Raw genomic sequence first — 22,858 nt, forward strand, 5'->3', positions numbered from 1 at the left:
GGGAAGTGTTGAACAACTCTAAATCCCAAGAGCTCCTGCTGGCCCTGAAAGTGAAGGTGCCTCTGCTCTACCTGGCCTCCCTTCACATCCAAGAGGGTCCCAGGATTAAAGGGAAGTTAGCAGCTTTCATTCCAGGCTCTCTGGAACTTGTGCAGATGTCAGCCGCCTTCTGCTGCTCTCCACAATTACTAATGATTTACTCTAGAAACTACTTCCAAGAGCTACTGTACTTCCTATTTCCTGGCAGTAAACCGTGGCCCCAAGGCTAGGACATGCATACCTTTTCCCAGCGGCAAACGTGGACCGTTTGGGTTTATGCCCACTTGTCATTTATCAAGCCCTTAAATGCCAAGGTAATAAGGGAAGAAGTTGCATTTCTATTTCGATCTCAGAAAACATGCGGCCCTTGAGGACACAAGGCAGCCTCCCTCCAAGTGGCCCCATTCCCCCCGCCCCCCGGAGTGGCTGCTTTCCACCGAAGACTGACACAGTCCCTGCTGCCTGACTGAGACTGGGATTTACTGTCACATATGGTCACACCCAGAATAGGGCTTCTAAGCCTGAGAACATGGCCCACTGAAATGAAAGAATACTTCTTATTCAGAAATTTAAACACTTACATCAGACACTAACTTGGCCTGTGTAATTTCTTAAACACATATAGAAATAAAATAACCCAGGTTTTTTGCAGTTGAAATGATAACTACAGACCCCAGCACATCAGATTTTCTGTGATCTCTGTCGAAGGCTATTATTATCACAATGCTAATGGAACATTATAAGAAAAAAGTGTTCCTTCCCTCTTACCTCCCATTTTAAAATAAGGAAACTGAAGCCCAAAAGGGAAAGGAGTTTATCCAAAGACTCCCCCCTTCCTCCCTTAAGCCCCACTTTAAAACAAGGTTCCAAAGAGAAGGGTCTTACCCAAACCCTCCCTGTTGCTGAGAGAGCCAAGATCAGAACTCAGATCTCTCGATTCTGGGCAAATACACCGTCACCGTCGGGCCTGCTTTCTACTGTAGCCCCGAGTCATAAATGGGACCACAAAAGGCCCACTTTATTTCAAAGGTAAAATATTAGTTGAGTTATTCCAGGATGGCTTTAATAAAAAGTGGGAAGGTAGAAATCAAATACATGTTTTCATCTACATTTAAAATAATTTTTAAATTTGGTCTTTTATGTAAATGGTAATGTGCTCAAATATTTTGAACACCCCACATTTTAACTACCAAGATCACTTTTTAAACAGATTTCCTCAATAGTCAATGGCCTCCTCCAGCCCAATCTTACCACTTCCAGACCCCACAACCAGCCAGTTAGCTGTCAGGTTAAGGAACAGAAAAAGCATTCAGTTAAGCAAAAATGAGTATACCCACCATTTAATTGTATACTTGAGGTTTGGTTGACTGACTGTGCTATCATCTAGGAAAATAGTGGAGCAGGAACTGTATTTCCTCGCTATTTGTCCTGGAGGATGCTAGAAAACAATGGCAACAAGACAGGACAATTAAGTGGGACTCCAAATTCTTCCAAGAAACATCATCCCCTTAAACTTGATATCAGACCACAGAGGAAAAATGTCTTAGCAAGAAATAATAATACCACCAGCAAGAACAGTACAAAAACACTTTCTTCATACAATGAAATCCCTTGTTCTTCTACATGTAAAAGTCACTACCACCACTGCTAGTCCCAAACCTCCTTCACTGGGAGAACAGTACTCTCTTGCAAGGAAGCACCAAAGAGTGTGTTGCAGGATCCATAAAAATCACCTGCCCTGGGGCCTGTGTGAAAAAATTAGTACACTGCTCATTACACCGGTGAAAGCCCCTAATTAAGGCAGCATCCTGGTTTTATGCATCAAGATGAAGGCAAGAGACAACTGTACCCATTTTCTTTATTCTTGGGGTATAGCTGATTTGGAGGCCATGGAAAATGCAGCCAATGTAAATTTAGATCTCCTGGTTAATCAGCTTGAATTCAGGAGGTGAAGTTATAAAGAAAAAAGTATTGCTTTGTTAGGGCGAAACACATTTTAAAGAGGAAGATTATCTGATACTTTTGAAAATACAACCAATGGATGACCTTCAGGTAGTGCCTGTTCTGTCTTATGACTGGTTCTTTCACAAATGTAAAAACTTTGGGCTCTCTGAAGCACCTCAGCACTGAGTACTACTTCTGAAAGGTACTGGTAAAGAAAACAGAATTTAAATTATACACTGATGACATCTAATTGAATACTAAATAGATTTTTGCCAATATGTGGGTGATAATGATTAGTAGACATTACTCCAGATAATTCTTATTCAAAAGCAAGTTAGGAAAAAAAAAAACAAAAACAAATCACCCAAACAAGTTTCCATTTGTCTGGTGCTATGTTGACAGTCTAAGAGGCATTTTCAGCAACTGATGCAAATAATCCCTTCAGAGCTAATAAAATTGGCTGCCTCAAGTGCCCATCTGCAATAAAATCCTGTGTCCACACTTCACAAATGTAAAGGAAGCCTTAAAGCTAATCAGAGACCAAAGGCCCTATTCCACACTTTAAAATTTACTTTATATTTAATCATGTTTCCTCTAATAAAATTATGAAAATATGCAATAGCCTGAGAAATACAAAACCAATGTTATAAACAGAATCTCTCCTCAAAACTAAATAATAAATGGTAATAGTCACGATTTCAAGTGCCCAGTTCCTTAGACCACAGCTAGAGGTCACTGCACTACCGAAACATTATAACCCTCCCTGGCACTGGTTTATAAATAGCATGTGGGTCAGAAGGAAATAACCAAAGTCAGGAAATTCAGTTCTCCGGCTTTCCTTCGTAAGCTCACACTGTTTTGTGCCTGTGTAAGGAAAGGGCACAAAAAAAACTTGCAAAGTTCAAGTTACAATTTGAATGTCAATTTTAAAATGGCATTTTCACATCTATCAAATTAATCACAACATTCTCATTACGACAATCCAAAGACACTAAAAATAATTTTTTCTCTTCTTAAGCTCTTATAGCAATCATATTTAAGTCACACAAAACACTTTAAAAACTCAGAACATAATATAGCTATTAATACAGGTGGCAAGCTTTTAAAGGTCTTATGAAATTTTCCCCATGGGTGTAAAACCTACTACAAACAAAATCTCAACAGATATTATGTTTAACACAAAAATTCAGTAATTAATTGATGTTAATGAATTTTTAGAGACACAGGGTAACTTTAGATATAATCCCAACAATGAAGCAAAAGGACAATAATAATTCACTTTATTTCGTGTGGTTTCAAACAACTATTCCTTCTGACACAAATTTCTCAGGATTAAAATGTGATAGGAACTGCGAAGAATAAATAGTTTCCCTAAGAAAACATGAGCATGGGTGTCAAGGAGAGGATATGAGACAGGTGAACACCATCCACATCCCTCCGCAGTCTAAGAAACGCCCTCCGTGAGCCCACGGGCAGGCACACCCCCTGGCGCACACAGTCCCCTAAGGGTGAGAGGGTTACCTGAAAGCAGCCCCACAGAACAGCAGCCTCGCAGCACTCAGGGCTGGCGTGCCACAGCCCTCAGTTTGCCAGGGGAACACCAACGAAGCTTTCAAACTCTACAACAACGTCTAAATTGAATACAAATCCTCAGTATTGAGTTATAAAGATTTTTAGTTGCAGGGTGCCTCATCAGTCTATAATACCATTTGGGTAAGTCACTTGTTGAATGTCAGGACTACAAGATTCAGAGAATGTGTACTTCTCTGGATCTGAAATCCATGTCACTAAAAGGCTCAAATAATTAGAATCCTGCAGCAAAAAAGCTCTTGCCTCTGGGGTTGCTCTCCTGCTCTGGTTTCTGTTTTGAACTGTTCTGTGTAGCAGAGGGAAGGGAGAGCCAGCCCAGGCACCAACACCTTCCGACGAGCAGCACCAACGTGTGTCCTGCAACACGGACAGCTGGAAATGTCTGTGAAGCCTCTGAAGCATCAGAGACACATGTACATTCACAGAAAAGTGTGTTCTCATTTGTTAAATATTTTGAATAAGCACATGGTGCACCAGATATATGGTTCTCAGTTTTAATATTATATAGCATAATACTACATTAATTTCATCATCCCATGATTCTGAAAAGTCCATATGCTCGTACATGTGTATGTTTGGCACATCTAAAATCTTCCAATTAGGTTTCAGTCTTGCTCATAAATAACATGGCCACATGATGCGCTGGAGAGCTGCAGTCAAGAAGACAGATGCTAGAGTGGCAACTGCAGGTGCAAGCTAATATTTACAAAGTGCTTAGAGAAGGGCCAGCATATGAGAAGCATTACATCAGTCCTTGTTAAATAAAAAGTACATTAAACATGTCAAAAAAGTGATAGGAATGCTTTTTTATGCTAATGTCTGTAACTTATTAGAAATATACCGAAGAAAATACCTAAGACAACGTTTTACTGGAAAAGGAAGGGCACAACAGTATCATTAGCTGGCTCAGACAGATGGTACCAAGAATGACAGTCTTGGTGAAAGAGCAGATACTATAATGTCAACCACAAACTGCTTGGAAGAGCAGCAGAGAATAGTCCAATCAGTGAGAAGCCCAATTATGGATTTTAAGGAAATAAATGCTCTAAACTATTATTCAAAATACTTTAATAAAAATTTTTATCTTTGAAATAGTGTATATTTTACAAATTAAGTAATAAATACGTGGAATAAAACTTTTTAGAACTGGAGTGAAGATCGTCTAGTCCACCTATTCACATAATGTCCACAGTATAAAATAACCTATTTACACCCAGATCCATTAACAGACAATTGTTGGACTGTGTATTTAAGAAGGTTTTATTGAAGAGTTATCATGTGTCCCAAATAATGAGATCATCCCTTTCTGTGATTCCAATTAGATGTCCCTCAGATACTGGAAAGTACTCACACGCGCGTGCGCACACACACACACACAAACACACACAGACAATCCAAGTGCAGAACAAAGAGAAATGGTTCAGGGATAAGACTGACACTGGACCCTCCACAACGACCAGAAATCCTTCTCCCAAGTATTCCAACCCCCACCTTCTTCTCAGATCCTCTGTCAGCTGCCTCACTCTGAGCTCCCGCAGCACCACGCATCGCAGAGAACTGAGAGCCCATCAGGCAGCATCCACCCTACTGCTTCTTCCTCCCTTGCAAACAAACATGTAGTACTGCCCCCCTCACCTCCAGTGGAAGACCTACCATTCTCCAGGCCAGGGCTAGGTAATGACTCCGCTTCTTCAAATTTTCTAGAAGTTGGCTCACACTCCACATGCAATACCCATTCACAAAGAACCCCGAACCGCTATTGTAATGAGTATTTTCCAGTCCTAGCTCTCTCCTAGTTTCCTTCTATTTTTCTGGCTAGTAGGTCCCTTTTTGTGGACTCCATTTCTCTGAACTCCCTGGAAGGTGATAGTCTTTTCTTCTCCCTGTATACTCTCTCCCTAGGGGGTCCTCCTGTAGTCTCATTAGTTCAACTTCCTTCTACTCTCCTTTGAGTCCCAAATCTCTCCTCTTTGGCAAAACCTCTCTTCCAAGCTCTCCACCTAAATGTTCCTCATAGGCACCTCAAATGACAAACGAATCTCTTCTTCCATTCAATTAATAATGGCTTAAAACCAGAAACCCACACATATTTTGTCTTTCCTTTGGTATCCTTGCATCAAGTACTATTGATTCTACCTCCTAAATACATTTCAAAAGCATTTTCCTTACATCCCTCCAGCCACTAACTGGTATATGAATGGCCTCCATCACTTCTCACCTGTATTACTGCAAAAGCCATCCTGTCTCTAGGCTCATTCCTCTCCAAACCAGTCTTCCTCTGATGCTACTGTGATCTTTTTACAAAGCAAATCAGATCATGTCACCTCCCTGCTTAAATAATTCAGAGATTCTCCATTGCAGGGAGGAGACATTCATTATCTCTTCATGTCCCCAGGTCACCACTCACTTCTTCCTTCCACATACACTACACTTAGATATAATTAAACGGTGACATGATGACAGTAACAACAACAACTTTTATTTAATGGCCATCAAATAAAAGCCAACAGTATTCTGGATACTTTACATGTGTTCAATTACAGCTCACAAACCCCTAGCAAGGCAGGCAGAATTCTCATTTTATAGGTAAGTCAAAGGAGGTCAGCAAAATTAAGTAATGTTTCCAAGGTCAAATCTAAGATGCCAGAGTTCACATTTGTGAACACATCTGTCTGACTCCAAAGTCCATGCCTTCCTACCAACAGCAGAAAGGAGAGTGCCATGTATTAAAAAGCTGGCAAACAGGAGCTCATGGCAAGGGCTCTTGCCAACGGACAGAGAAATAATGACGCGCTCAGGACACACTGCAGCGGGGCAGTGGCTGGCCAAACAAAGGGGCCAAAGCCCTGGCCCTCTTGTGGTCCTGCTAGGAGCTAATGTGGACGAGACACTCCAGTACAAGTGAAGCAAGAGCATGCTGGAGTCTGAAAGCCTAGAGTTCAGGTTGTAGCTCTGCCACTGATCAGTTACGTAAACTTGGGCAAGTTAGTTAAGCAGGAGATGACATGTCCTGGCTTGCTGGGGACAGTCTGATTTTGCCCGCTGTCCTTGAGTAACCAACAACAGCATCCCTTTTCACACTCAACAGTGTCCCGTTCGGGCAATAAATTATAAGGTCACTATATGCTTTACCTCCCCAAGCTTCAATGTCTTCATCTATAAAATATGGAAAGCTCATTGTGGTGCTGTGAGGGCTATCCCAGGGTAACACCTGGAGTGCTGAGCACATGGACATGCTCAACGAGTATTATTAAGTCACTTAATAACACTTAGTCTCTGTGCTTTAACTTCCCATTTTCAATGGTTGGACAAAACTGACCTACTATTTCTTAGGGTTTGTTAGGATCAAATAAAAATAAAGCATTAGAAAATATGAGGTAATATTAGTAGAGGAAAAAAAGTTGTAAAAGTTTGAAAAACAAATAAAATCTTCAAAAATGAAAGTTCCCTCATTTTTTTTTTAAGCCATGACCTTCATTGAGAAGGCTAGTTTCCCAGAACACAGAGAAATGAAATTTGCACTACTATTCCTTTATTAAGAATTAACTGAAGGCCTGATGTGTGCAAAATATATGTGGGAAGAGCAAGGAGAGGTGGACAAAGGGGCTGGGGTGCCCACAGCCACCACCTGCCACCCCACCTGAACACTCATGATGTGTAGATAGCCTCATAAAACCATGAAGGCAGGGTGTGGTAGTTCCCTCGTTAGATTAAGAAAGTATCTTTGCCCAAGTCACACAGCCAATATGGAGTGGATACAAGGACATTCTGTGCAATTTCCAAGTCCATACAAACCCTCTTATCCAAGAGGGCAGAACCACTCACAGCTGAGACCAGCATCCTTCCAATACCACCACAGGCCTCAGAGACCCAATGACAAAATAACAGAAAAAACAAAAGGAAGACCCCTCGTCTCTGATCTCAAGGTATTAACAAACTAATATTCCATGGAAAGAAAAAGGGAGACTGAACAGCTTTTAGCAGGATCAATTTTTTATAGCAGGGAAAAACAAGTTCTGAAAAACTAAAAGAAAAAGCAAACATCCATGGAATTAAGAACCGAAGCAGACAAAATCATTAATTTATGAAAACAGAAAATAAACCAACATTGGATTTCAAGAACAAAAACAGGGCAAATGCCAGCACTGAGGTCAAATTATGCTCTACTGTGAGTCATGCATGCTGTCACTACAAAATAATTACATTCATAATGTACTTCAATCCCAGGTCAAATCTTGGCTTTATTATGGCTCAGTGCACCAACTCTACAATGAGAAGTACTTTTTGTCATTAAATTTCTGGCTGTGAGGCAAAATCCAGAAATATAATCTTTTAGGTTTGGCACTATCTGAGGTAGAGAGATTTTCCTGACAGCACTGAGGGCTGAGTACTGAGGACGTGCGGCGCCGCCCTGGGCCTCCCAACCCCTCCGGAGGCTTCTGCAGGGCAACTAGCACAGTGTGTATTTACTGCTCCCTGGGTCCTTTCTGCAGCTACAAAAGAAAGAGAGATTCATTTTCCAAATAACATTTTTTCTATTACTTCATTTCTTAAATGCAATGGCATATACAGTCCAGGCTGTATTTTCTGGGTAGGGTGGGGTGGGAAATGAGCATATTCCAGAATGCTGGGGGTAAAGTAGGGTGGATGTTTATCCAATGTAGGTCTTAAAATTTTTAATTTACAGAAAGACTCAAAAATAGGTTAGACTTGCCTCAGAATATAAGAAATTCAAGTTTCTTTCCTACTTCATTTGAGCTCACTCTTCTACACAATTAGGAAACTGTCGCAGAAGCTCAAATATGCACAATGCAAATGTTTAAGGGCCCACACATATCCCATCTCCATTGCCATTCATAACTATCCTGCGAGACAGTTCTGGGAGGTAAGCAATAGCATTCCTCTTTATGGGTGACAGAATCGAAGTGCTTTACCAAGTCACACAAGAACTGGGCATCACAAAGGGGAGCTCTATCAGAACAATCAGAATTCAGGCCACCTGACTCCTAATAAAGTGTTCTTGCTATACCAACTTGTTCTTAAGCATCATCCCTTCAAAATTCTCAATGAATGCAGGTATAGTCATATTGGTAAAAATGTTCCTGGTTCCTGAAGGTAATTTCTTCTCTTGGGAAAAGTTTAAAAAGTAAAACGGAAGTAAAGAAAAAATAAGAGTTGCAATTTGAAGAAACAAGTAGCTAATTGCTGATCAGAGTTTAAAACTGAATTCATAAAACTGCAGACACAATATGAAAAGCCAAAGACCAGCTACTTTGAAAAACAGTTTGGCAATTCCTCAAAATGTTAAATATAGAATGGCCATATATCCCAGCAATTCTACGCCTAGGTATATGCCCAAGAGAAATGAAAATATATGTCCACACAAAAACCCGTACAAGAATGTTCATAGCAGCATCATTCATAATAGCCAAAAGGTGGAAACAACCCAAATGTCCATCAACTGATGAATGGATAGATAAAATATGGCCTAGCCACACGATGGAATAGTATTTGCCATAAAAAGGAATGGAGTTCTAATATAAACTAATTCAATGTGGATGCACCCTGAAAACATGCTACCGAAAGAAGTCTGTCACAAAAGGCTACATAATGTACAATTAGATTTCTATGAAATGCCCAGAAGGGATAAATCTGTAGAGGCAGGAAGCAGAGTAGTGGTTGCCAGGAGCTGGGGGGAGAGGAAGAACAGAGTGACTGCTGATAAATACAAGGTTTCTTTTTGGGGTAATGAGTACATTCTAAAATTGACTGTGGTAATGGTTGCACAACTCTATGAATACACTAAAAACCATTAAATTGTATACTTTAAATAGGTGAATTTTGTGGTATGTAAATTATATCTCAATAAAGCTGGTTTTTTAAAAATAAATTTTTCATAGAAGGAAAAAAATAGTTAAAAACCAAAAGCAAGAAAACACCTGATGGGATGGACTAGAACTGGAAATTAAAGTATCAGTAGGAATTAATGATTTCTAAAACGTCTCTTTCCTAGCCATGTTTGCTAAATGGGCCAGTGAGAAACACTGACGCCCAGCAGCGAGGAGTACAATGAATTCTAGATCTGGGTTTCTAATACTCTTGTCACTGGGGCTGGCGGGGGGGGGGGGGGGGGGGGAGAAACCAGGGCTCCCTGGAAAAATGGCTGATTCCAGGGCTGACCCAGGGAGGTACAAGGTGAGCCTAAAACATCTTACTGTACTAAAAAGCAAGAGAGTGCTCAAAAAAAATGATGGGGGCATGCAGCAAGAACACAGAGCCAGTTTGAAAAGACTGCCACTAGACAATCTAGGGAAATATGAGCATCAAAATAATTAAGGACAGAAATGGCTATCATTGAAAAAACAGAAATCCAGAAGTCCATACTAAAGGTGGATGGCAGAATGGGTGGATGGGAAGAAAGGGTTCCCCTGAGAACAGAATAATGACTGCCACATGGGGAGGAAGCAATGGGGCTGGAAAATTAGCATTCTGCAACCAAAATATAAAGACTAGTTCAAGCAAGAATGATCAATAGATGCTAAATCTGGGGTTGAAGATAAGGACCAGGATATTTGCATGGCCCATAGACTGCTTATTAGTTGGCAGGGGGAATGTCGTTAAATACTGGGTAGAGAATATGGACAGCTCCTTGCAGGGTGATCAAAATCAACATCACCAATGAAGTCAGAAGGATATTGTGTCTCCAGATTTGAAACACTAACAAGTGCAAGGGAGCATTCCATGAAGTATTCTGGCTGCAAATGCTTTCCTAAATCCTTCAGACAAATCCAAAATGAGAAGCATTCTGTTAAAAACAAAACAAAAAACAAAAAAACAGGGGTGTCTGGGTGGCTCAGTCATTAAGCGTCTGCCTTTGGCTCAGGTCATGATCCCAGGGCCCTGGGATCGAGCCCCGCATCGGGCTCCCTGCTCAGCGGGGAGTCTGCTTCTCCCTCTCCCACTCCCCCTGCTTGTGTTCCCTCTCTCGCTGTGTCTCTATCTCTCTGTCAAATAAATAAATAAAATCTTAAAAAAAAAAACAAATTGGGGCGCCTGGGTGCTTCAGTCAGTTAAACATCTGACTCTTGGTTTCAGCTCAGGTCATGATCTCACAGGTCTTGAGACTGAGCCCTGCGCTGGGCTCCATGCTAAGCGGGGAGTCTGCTGGAAGATTCCCTCCCTCTGCCCCTCCCCCCCTTCAAATAAATAAATAAATAATTCTTTAAAAAACCAACCAAACAAAAACACCTGGCCCTGTATTCTTTAACAATGTCAGTGTCATGAAAGACAAAGAAAGGCTTAGGATCTCTCCAGATTAAAGGACACTGATGGGCACACCCACTAAATGCCATGTGTGATCCTGGATTGAAAGCAGTACCAGAGAAAAACATGCTACACAGGACATTATGGGGCCACTTACCACAACTGGATTATGGACAGTTAATTAAAAAGAATTTTACCAATGTTAAATTCTTGCTTTTGATAACAATATTTTAGTTATACAGAGAATAACCTTGTTCTTAGGAAATACACAGTAGAGTATTAGGATGTAAAGGGAATGATGCAGATAATCTACTCCCAAACATTTCAGAAGAAAATACATAGAATAATGATTAGAGGATGGGTAGAAAGTGATAAAACACTGGCTTAAAAGTGGTAAATCTAGGTAAAGGGTATATAGGAATTTTTTGTACTATTATTATTACAACTTCTATAAGTTTGAAATTTTTCCCAAAAAAGTTAAATACATATATGTGTAAAAGTTATATGTGTTTATATGACTACATAACATATATAACACATATAACTTTATGTAACATATATATGTATAACAATGTTTATATAAAGTAAAAGAATAGACTAACACAGAGATGCTGGGCGGGGGAGGCTGTGCTTAAAGAGTAAGGGGCAAGAGAGTCTGCTTCTTAAAGGGCTCTTTGGGCAAAGTCCTTGCTCTTTCTCAGACTTCCTGTTTTTTCTTTGCTTTCTCTACTCTAGAAATCCCTAAGCAAGGTGATGAAGTTGAAACTGAGGTTAAGAGAGCAAAAGGTGAAAAATAAAATGGCACAGTAAAGAGGGTGTCTGTCCAGCTCACGTGAGGAACAGCTGTGTCCCCTCTACCCTTAGTAAATGACAACAAAGGAACTGGGAAGTCACAGACTGAAGTCATATAAGAACAGCTCCTTCCAGCCATATAGCAGTGTCTAAGCAATGTGAAAACCAGGCAACCATGATCAAGAATTTGTGCTGTCTTATTCACAGATGAGATCCTAACAGCATGTACAAAAGATCATGGTTTCAAACAGAGCAACTCCCACCAACAATATGCCGTGAAGTTTCTAGGACAAATCCTAACCCTGGTTTAGTGACCCCTTTACTTGTGTGTCTTAACAAGGACAATGTAGTTTTCAAAATGACCTACGAAGGCACCAGGAAAGCAATTCCACCTGTTAGCTATCCTGTATTTGTATACACCATTACATTTTACAAGCCGCACTTTATTTGTGCCACATAATGAGTGACCACATGAAGAAAGGGTGGGTGAGGAGCAAACAGGAGACAAACAGGACAAGACAAGAGAAAGTGTTTTATAGATATAACCAAGACACTCAAGGACCTGACACCTTACACGAACTTATCTCTATCAACATTATCAATGTGTACACCATTATCATTTCTAGATTCTCTTAAAAAAAAAAAAAACTGAGATAAAATAACAAAGTGTGCCCCCTATTTCAACATCCTGTGTCAAGAAGAATGAGTGTGTGAGAGCCAGAATATCTAAGGTTCCCTCAGTGAGCTGTGAAAATCCTATACTCTTGTATTACTACAACTTCCCTATAAATTTGAAATTATTTCAAAATATAGGTTGGATCCTTTGATCTTCCTGGACTTTTAAAATCTTACTGAGATTAAAATCTTAGTGAGGCTTCTTTCACACCGTCCAAGCATATTGTATTGATGCCAACATAGCAGTTTACTCAATAAATTTGTGTTCTATTAAGAGCAAATTTCCCAAAGAGGCAAAGCAAGGTTTCAAATTTTTAAAATTTCAGTTCCTGGATCAAACTCACTTCATTCTTGGACTTTTATGGCTTAACAGATGTAGAGTATAACAGAATAGACATCCTTTGAGAAGGAATCTACTATTCCATTCAAAGCTAGATGGCAGAAATCAATTCAGAATTTATCTACTTAAGAAGACTATCGACTCTCTACACAGCAGTATTCCCAAAGTTGAAGAGAATATATTCCACCCTGATCTTTACAATTATGAAAACACTGTACCCGTACTCAAAATACCAGAAAGACTTTTGTCAGTTTTGGTACTGAACTTGGAAAATTAAACAGAATTTATCTATATTCCAAGAGGCAGTAATAGTAATAACATCAACATATTTATATGGTGTTACAATTAGTTTGCAAATCACCTTCCTTTCCATTGTAACATTTGAATCAGGTAAGCCAGGAATTATGTCCTATTCTATGAGACAGGAGAACTGAGACTTCCAGACTTTTTCAAGGTCCCCAAATTATCAGGTGGTAGGTCTAGAGCTTGAGCAAAATCCTTTTGGTTCTAAGTCCAGCTAACAGTGTGACTATTGCTTAACTGATATGTAACACCCTATAGTTACTTTATTCTCTCACAAAGTTTCTAGAAATATCACCTATTTCATTATTAAGACAAATATTGTAATTGTTTTTCCTGAGACTAAGGTAGCCCAGCCATTCAACTTCTGATTCATTCTTTTTATTATTTTTTAAAGATTTTATTTATTTATTTGACAGAGAGAGAGAGACAGCAAGAGAGGGAACACAAGCAGGGGGAGTGGGAGAGGGAGAAGCAGGCTTCCTGCTGAGCAGGGAGCCCGACGTGGGGCTCCATCCCAGGACCCTGGGATCATGACCTGAGCTGAAGGCAGACGCTTAACAACTGAGCCACCCAGGCGCCCCTGATTCATTCTTTTTAAATTTCTTTTCAACTTCTTAGAATGATCCATTCACTTTAGGTATGCTGTCACCAAATGGCAAGAGGATGTCACAGAAAAATTAGGCCAAAGTAAAAGGCATAAGTTTTCCCTCAGTTTCAACAGTGATTCTAGACTCCAGACACCTGCAACGCCACTCACAATTTATAAGAGAGATCTTCACATTTTAATTAAAAGATTCATTAAAATAGCTACCTTAAAGAAAAAGCAAAGCCAAAACTTTAGCAAATGTTGAATAAAGTACAAACTTTAAACAAAGCTCTTTACCCAACCCTCTTTTAAAAACCTAAGTGTCTTTCATAATGTATTATATTTTCCAACAACTGTTAATACTAATTACATCTAAAACATAGATAACGACTGAGCCACCCAGGCGGCCCCTAAGTGTCTGCCTTCGGCTCAGGTCATGATCCCAGGGTCCCGGGATCAAGCCCCACATTGGGCTCCCTGCTCAGCGGGAAGCCTGCTTCTCCATCTCCCACTCCCCCCTGCTTGTGTTCCCTATCTCGCTGTCTCTCTCTCTGTCAAATAAATAAAAATCTTTAAAAAAATAATAAAACAGATAGATGCTGAGTAGAATATTAATCTTTAAAATTCACCCTGACTTAACTGTCAAAATACCTAGAGAGGTTTATCCTCAAATGGTTTCAAGCTTTAAAACCTATAATAATTCTTTCAGAAGCAGCCTCCTTTCACTTAGTCTTATGTCTGTCCTGGCTCTTCTGAGCCAGTTAAAGGTCCATCTCTTTTCCAGCCTGGGTGGTGTTCCATTCTCAACTGATCCTTTCCCTACATAATATTCCCAAAGTCTACTCCTGTCACTTGCTAAGGTGTTGCTAGCTGGGAGCCAGAAAGGCCGAATTCTCCTCCAACTAGTAGAAGTCACCACTATCCAGGAGTAGAGCTGACCACCCCCACCATTCTAAAAATGGCTTACCTATACAGCCACTGCTTTCTTTGTTCGTTAGCAGTAGCCTCTTCGTAGATTATCTTAGCAACATGTACTAAATATGTTCTTCAGAAACTTGAAGGAGAAATTAAAGAAACAACATCCCTCACAATAAAGCAAATAAAAAATAAAGAGGTTTTATAAGCAAGGGCAAAGAATAACTGTTATTCCACAGTTCAACAACAAATTAGATTACAAATTTTAGTTAGGGCCCATATTCAGAAATGAGTCCTACAAAAGATCCTATAAAATTTAATTATAAATGTCATCTCTAACTTTAGATAAATAAGCTTAACAACCTCCATCCAAATGGGAACTGGCATCATCCTCTGAGAAGCATACAGGATGAGAGCTAAGAGGGGAGTTCTGGGGCCAGACCACCCAGTTCCCAATCCCAGGCCCGCTGCTTATTTGGCTAACTTCTTTGTGCCTCACTTTCCTCATCTGTAAAATGGAAATGATAAATTGTACCTACCCAGAATGGCTACTAAGGAGGTTCAACTAATTAGAACAGACCCTGGCACAAACAGGGTAAAGTATTCAAGAGACGACCACTGCTGCTCCTGATGAGGAGGAGGAGGACTTACCCTTTGTCTAGTGTCTAACTTAACCTCCTAAGTGTCTCAAAACCTGAAAAGCACAGCTGGTTTATTAGCCTAATTGAATCTGTAGTAATTTCACTCAAATTATATTCCAGTTGGTTGGAACGGCACATTCCAGTGACTTTTCCCAGCGCAGCCAGAACCAATATGCTACTTTGCAACTAGGTCTGTTCACAGACTGGAGGGTCACACTGTTACACAGTCATCAACACAGAGATTTCTTTTCTATAGGAACAAGCACATGAGAGCAGACTTCAACAACTGTGTGATTTCACTCTGTGTCAGGAGATGAGATGTTTTACAGAGGTGTGAGGGCTGAGCTGGGTTACAGTGCATAGCCTACCATTCTCATCCATATTCTCGGTCCAAGAGATATGTACTCCGTGTGTGCCAGGACTGCACACCACACAAAGTGTGAGGTTACGTGGGAGAAAGCATACAAACAGATCTGCGGATTAGCACTTAGAGAGTACATCTCTGTCTCATTTGCCACAATCACAATAGCTGGCATGGACAAACTCCTGTCCTCCTCTTTCTTCAAAACGCCTTTACTAGAGCTGCAATGACCAGGAAAGGTAACTTGTCTGCAGTCTGAGCTCTTCTCTCTTCCTTGCAAGTTCCTTGTCAGACGTGCTAATAATGAGTCAGAGAGTACCCGAGAGCACCCAGCAGGCAAAGAAGTGAAAAGTAAGGATTTATAAAATTAGTTCAAATCACTCAAATTTCTATGTCTAGGTACATACTGCTTTTTAAATAAGGTATATGTTTTCCTTGCGACATAAATTTTGATTTCATAGATGCTTTATACATTGATGCTTCAAAATATGAGAAGGCCAGGGAAGAGCTCACGAATGCTTTAAGAATCCAATAAAAGGGGTGCCTGGGTGGCTCAGTCGTTAGCGTCTGCCTTCGGCTCAGGTCATGACCCCAGGGTCCTGGGATCTAGTCCCGCATCGGGCTCCCTGCTCAGCAGGGAGCCTGCTTCTCCCTCTCCCACTCCCCCTGCTTGTGTTCCCTCTCTTGCTGTCTCTCTCTCTGTGTCCAATAAATAAATAAAATCTTAAAAAAAAAAAAAGAATCCAATAAAAACTATAGACCCTCTCTCTGACCCTTCAAACACCATATAGGCATGTATATCCTGACTCTGCCAATCTCCTAAGGGCCAAGCATGGAGCCCCTTTGAGAGCGTGGGTCCAGCTTATGAATTTCTTTTCAACTGCATTTTGTGCAGATTTCCAAAAGGCAGGGAAGGCAATATTATAGCTTTAAGTCTCTTTAACACAGCTTCAGTGCCAAATATTTCAAAATCCACAAATATTTAAAGGCAGACAATCTAGAAATTCTCAGAAAAACCCTTATAAGGTCAAATACATCATTCTTCTTTTCAGTATGAGAATTTATAGCATACTTATTTTGGCAATTCACCTACTTCATCATTCCATACCTCAGAGAGACAGTTTTCTTTCCTAAATAAAGAGGCATATATTTAGAGGGAGAGGAAAGTGGCAGGTCTTCACAGTCCTGAGAGGTACAAGTTGGGGGTCACCAGGTGGGGAGGTGTTAGTGGGAGGGTGGACAGAGCAGAGATGGAGCCAGCCAGCTGCACCTGCTGCTCAAGGAAGAACAACGAAGTATCTCAAAGAGACACCTTATGCCTGGCCAGCAGATGATGGAGACACTGCTCAGAACTGGCCAAAAGACTAGAGCTGAATTTTTTTTTAAATCCTTTTAAAACTAAAATGTTACCAAGTTTATTCTTTCTGTGAGCACCCAAAGAACAAAGAGACTCTACTGGACCTATAAATACCAATTAAGGAGAAGAAAGTGTGTGTGGAGGCAGATAGCCTCACAGAAACAATTATGGGTTTATTCAAATAGAAGTGAGTTACAGGGAGAAAAATAGTAATTTGGGGGTGGGGTAGAAGAAGGAAAGAATTGGAAATTTAAAAGAAGTGGCTTTCATTTGGACCTGCGTAGATGTGCTGTGGTACTGTTCACACACATCTTCCCAGAACAAGAGCAGTGTGGGGCTTCTGGAAAAACACTTCGGACAGTGGAAATACCAAGCCATGCTTGTCCAATTACAAGCCAAACACCATAAGTACATCACAGCATTCTTCACATTCTTCCACGTATTGACAAAAAAACACAAACCATTTGTACCTATTCCAGACATGGTTGTTTAAGCTCTTTACACAGTATAATCATTATGAAGAACACAAGGAGACAGCTTCACTTACATGGTTAATGAAGAGACTCTTGCGTTTTTCTCTCACTGTGAAAACAAAAGATGCAACAGATGTTATAACACCTGCATGCCAATCCCGGGCAGGTTGGTGAGGACAGGGCCTCTGTGTCACGGCCTCATCCTTCCACCAACCAACATACCCAATGCTCAATTACCGTAGATAAGACTATGTGACCAGCACAAATGCAGATCTGAACTTGAGCAAAATATAATATAATAATAGAGCAAAATATAGACCCACTTAAAGTACGGCACCCTAACAAAACAACTGCAGCTACGATTCACTGAGTGGCAGCAGCTAATAACTAAAAAATCTATTACGTAGTAATTTCATAAAACTTGTATGCATCCATTAATTTAGAATGATTAACCACTAATAAGACTATTTATTTCTAACCCAACCTGACCCATAAAGGACCACACACTTTGGGTGAAATATAAAAAAATAACAACAATAATACCCGCAACAGCATTAAGATAGAAGACAGATAATGTACATCAGAAGTGTTATTTATCATGGAAACCAAGTACGCTACAGGTTGGGTACTAATGAATAAAACCAGGTTTCTGTCTAGGAGTCTTTACGGAGGAGCATCTTGGAGCACCCTCTCCCCCTCAGTAAGGCTGGTAAAACTCACAGTAAAAAATACTGCCCTGTCTAAAAGATCATTCCTCCTACTACTGTCTGTCCATCGTGGCTCAGCCTTCCCTACACCAGACCTTAGTGTTTCCCAAAACAGGGGTCCTTAGCCCCAAAGATGTAGAAGGGTGCCAGGGAACACAGAGGATTACTGAAATAACCTAATATCATTGAGTTTTGCCTCTTTTTTCCTGAACACTTACTTTTGAGGGTACATATTAGTCAGCTGACATGTTTATCGAGTAGGGCACTGTAGAGGATATGAAGAATAGGTTTCCTTCAAGGAGATGACACCTCGGTCCCCAGGAATCAATAATGCTACCTAATGTATATTTGTACCCTAAACATACAAACAGCATACAAATCCAGCTCATCTGAGGGAGGAGGACTTTTTTTCTTGGCAGTCCATGACCCAAGGCGGATTCATTAGTTTTCAAAAGCCCTCCAGCTCATCTGACTGAGGGACTGGGGAAATGTTTTCCTATGTTTACATTCTGTTCTTCAATTCACAAGGAAACATTTCACTTTTCCTTAGAAGTCTTATCATCTCTGGAAACATTTCACTTTTCCTTAGAAGTCTTATCATCTCTGGAATGCTGTCCCTCTTCCTGCCTCAACGATGTTTGGGATACAAAGCAAAAACCAGCCTGAGGATACTGCTGAGAGAAGGTGCCTATACCTGGCCATCAGATGGATTCATCTGCAGGCCACTGGCATGCACTGCACACGGACTGTGAGGCAGCCTGGCCATGCTGGAGGCCAGACCAGCACCCTTGGAGCTCAAGTGCACATACAACAGCAGCAGACTCTGTCTGCTATCCACACTGTGGAGGCTGCATGGTTTCTTTTGACCTAATTCCAAATAAGCATCATCCAGATGTGAACCATAACAAAAGAAAAATGAGGGTCTGGCAGAAGCACTGGGTTTTAATTTCCTGGCATACATACTTTGTGTGCGTGCATGTATTCTGTGCACGTGTGTGTGCACATGTGCATGTTTTCCTTAAATTAATTCAATACTAAATTATTATGCATCTATTCAAGGTTGCTCTACCACATGGGGGTATGATGACATTTCTATGGTGGTTTCCCATTGCCTGAAGGGATCTGGAAACACTTTCTACACAGGCAGTAGACCTGACAGGGTTAACAAATTCCATAGGTGACAGTCCTTCCTAGGGCATCCCAGAAATAGGTTTGTGCAGAGGCTTTGTGTCTCCCAATTCTGGGAACTGCCTCCAAGGTCACCTTAATGCCCTGTATCACCCAGGCTCCAACAGATAAAAGATATCCATGCCTCAAGGAATATTAGAGCTCCTTATATATGGGCACTATTGAAAAAATTAAGCATTATTCAAAAATAGAGGGTTGAAAATCATAATCTTCAATAGTACAGGCTGAAAGTTTTAACAAGAAAGTTTATTAACAAAAGAAAAACAAAACCACACAAAACAAGGAGGAATACTGTAAAAGTGTATACTATTCTTGTACATCTCCTATAAAACTAAATCTCAGGGAAGAATCAGGCCATTTCCATGGAGCCCAACTGGTTCCAATTAGAATAGTAAAAAACAAAATTAACTAAGACATTATAAAATACCTAAGGATAAGGTATCCAAATCTATTACAGAATATCTTAGGCACTCACTGTTTTTATACAAGTGATACCTATACCTTATTCTATTTCACTCAGAGCAACTGGGCCTCCTGAATCTAATCCGAAACCTGGGTTCACGGGATTATTTTGTATTCTCTATTATTGTGTGATGCCACTCCTAAGAGGGCCTTTGCAAAATCAAGTCTACATAGTATCTGAAAGGCTCTTCCACACGTATATCCCTATGACTGACTTCCTTGTGGAATGTCTCCTGAATCCCCAAACCAACTGCCAGTCCCTATACAAACAAAAATAATTCCCAATATCCATGCTGATACTAGGTGACCCTGACCATTACTGCCTGCATCCAGGTAGATATCCATTCCTAACTGGGCGAATTCTCTCTCCTGAGAATCTGGAGATGCTAGTACATCACTGCTAGCACCCCATCTGAAGGTATGGGGTGGGTGGGATGAAGTGCATCTCCTTCCGTTCAGAAAAGAGTTAACATAGAAGGTCTGACTGCCACCCCTGAAATGGCCTGTTTGCAAGAGAGGCCCTAAGCTGGTGTCTGGGAATATGGATTTGGGGAGGGTTCCTACCATTCCCTAACCAATAAAAGTGGCTCACTGTGCTTACACTGTGCAAACAATACAGTTTACACTAAACACCTGCTTTCCTCCTGGGAGTCTAGAATTTTGTTACACACTGGCAGAGGCTGCCTGCTTAACCAGTCCTCAGTGAAAATCCTGGGCTCTGGGTCTCTAAGGAGCTTCCCTGACTGGGCTGTCGCTGGGGAAACCTAGTGGATCCTGCGTGACTCTACTTGGAGAGGACTCTTGGAAGCCTGTGCCTGGTTTCCTCTGGACTTCGCCCATGCACCTTTTCCTTGTATTAATTTTGCTTTGTGTATGTTCTTTGTAAAAAGCCATAGCCATGAGCATAACTATATCTTGAGGGCTATGACTCCTCCTACTGAATCACCAGAACGGGGGTGGAGGGGGTCATCTTGAGGATCTCCAACACAGCTGCCATGCAGAGAAGAACGGAGGGCAGGAGGGGGATGAGGAGAAGGTAGGTGCTTCCTTATTCCTAATGGCTTTTAGTCCTTATTCCAATGACTTGTAAGGTTTCTCAGATACCGTGGTGCCCTTACAATTAATTATTCCTTTTCCCCTAAGCTAGTAGGAACAGGATTAAGACACTACCAGAGGAGAAAAAATAGTAAGTGAAATCTCTTACACTGGTATCACCAAAAAAGATGAATTCTATTGCTTAAATCTAAATCTGTCTTTAAAATAAATCTGAAACTACTGAGGCCATTATCAGCTCTGAAATTCAAATTGCTTTTAGCCATTTTGTTTTATGTAATGGCATAAGCAATATGCCAATTCATTTCTGATATTAGCTTTAATCATTCTTAAACCTGAGTATTTTGGGTTACTAATAACATATCAATCAAATTTCTCTGCAGTTTTCAGAGTTTCTATATAACTGAGTATCTATTATAATAGTCAGATTTTGCTTTGTTGAGAAAACAGACAATAAATTGACGTGGATCAGGCGCCTGGGTGGCTTAGTCGTTGAGCATCTGCCTTCAGCTCAGGTCATGATCCCAGGGTCCTGGGATCAAGCCCTGCATCGGGCTCCCTGCTCAGCAGGAAGCCTGCTTCTCCCTCTCTCACTCCCCCTGCCTGTGTTCCCTCTTTCGCTGTGTCTTTCTCTGTCAAATAAATAAATAAAATCTTTTAAGAAAATAAAAAAAAGAAATAAATTGATGTGGATCATACATCTCACTTTCCTGGAAAAGGAATAATCACTCTCTCCTTTGATCCCATCCATGATGGTTTGGTAAGAGAATTTTTAATTGGCTATTGAAATAAGTCCATAATGACTTAAAGAGAAAATGTATTTGAGGCTTCAAAAATAAGCCATCTAGGGGCGCCTGGGTGGCTCCGTCGTTAAGTGTCTGCCTTCGGCTCAGGTCATGATCCCAGGGTCCTAGGATCGAGCCCCGCATCGGGCTCCCTGCTCGGCGGGGAGCCTGTTTCTCCCTCTCCCACTCCCTCTGCTTGTGTTCCCTCTCTCACTGTGTCTCTCTCTGTCAAATAAATAAATAAAATCTTTCAAAAAAAATAAAAATAAGCCATCTAAAATCAACAAAAACACTACTGTTAGCATTAAGTCTTCTCCAGATAAAATGAGAAAATGGCAGCGTTTGCCATCTGAGAACCAAAACTTCACTTAGGTTGCCACGTGACATTCCCTTGTCACAATGTCATGGAAGCAAAATTTCTTTACTTTTAAAAATACAACTTTCTAATTACTGAGGATTTGTTAACAATCTAAATGCAATTACAGCTAACCTCTTCTACAGACAGGCATTTAAAAAATTATCTTGGTTTCCCCTGTTCCATCTCTAAAATAGATCTTCCAATGGCAGGGGTCAGCCACTATTTGACACAAAATGGGAGGACTAAATAAGTCCTAAAATAGGTAATTCAACATTCTTCCTTTGAAAATGAGGCAAGGCACGACCAGACGGGGGAAGACCGGGGATGGCTTGCTGGGTTTCCCAGACTCCGTCCTCTGCACTAGCCTCCCTCCCTCCGAGGGCAGTGTCGCTGCTGCCTGGAACCTGCATGAAATGGGCTCCATTTGACAACAGATAATTAGGATCCGATATGAACAGAGCTAAGCTGTTCCACAAAGAAAAACTACTTAGCTTATTAATTACTCTGGATGCGAAGGACTGGCAGGCCATTCAAGTGGGAGGCCTTGACAACAATATAAAGAATTCTAGAATTTTGTTTTGAGTGATTGCTGGAATAGCACAGTCAATCGGAACCACTAAAATCTGGTTCAAAAGAAAAGGTTTTCTTTTCCTTTCCTTTCTTTTTTCCTGTGGGTGAGCACAGATCAGGCTTTAAACAATCAAGAGATTGTTATTAACTTTTCTTATAATACGTTTGAGATTTCCACACAATTTCCACAGTTTTCAATAATTCAGTGAATTCAATCATTCACTTAATTCAAAACACAACCACTGAGTCCCATTAGGGAACACAGCTCAAAGGCAAAAGCAAAGATATTGTGAGGTCCCAGCCTGTCTAAGCTAGCAGCTTCACAGGGCTGTAAGTCATGAACACCAGTGACTGGGACACAGGTTTGTACAGTGTAGGAACACATTCACCCCACACCTACGGGCCCTGTACTAGGTGTCCTGATGAGGTCACTACCCCACAAGGCACCTCTCCTGC

At 40.8% G+C, this 22,858-nt stretch overlaps 1 protein-coding gene across 2 annotated transcripts in view; it reads right to left on the reverse strand.

The window, feature by feature from the left end:
• CCNY (cyclin Y) overlaps window positions 1-22,858 on the reverse strand; it is a 222,985-nt gene that overhangs the window by 41,639 nt on the left and 158,488 nt on the right. For both annotated transcript variants that reach the window (XM_032395665.1, XM_032395666.1), the window contains exons 3-4: window positions 17,354-17,388; window positions 1,377-1,477 (exon numbers count right to left, since the gene is read on the reverse strand). In XM_032395665.1, the coding sequence (XP_032251556.1) occupies window positions 1,377-1,477; window positions 17,354-17,388 (136 nt within the window). The remainder of the gene's footprint in view (window positions 1-1,376; window positions 1,478-17,353; window positions 17,389-22,858) is intronic.

This window comes from Phoca vitulina, unplaced genomic scaffold (assembly GCF_004348235.1).
Source record: "Phoca vitulina isolate PV1807 unplaced genomic scaffold, GSC_HSeal_1.0 scaffold86, whole genome shotgun sequence".
Classification (NCBI taxonomy): domain Eukaryota; kingdom Metazoa; phylum Chordata; class Mammalia; order Carnivora; family Phocidae; genus Phoca; species Phoca vitulina.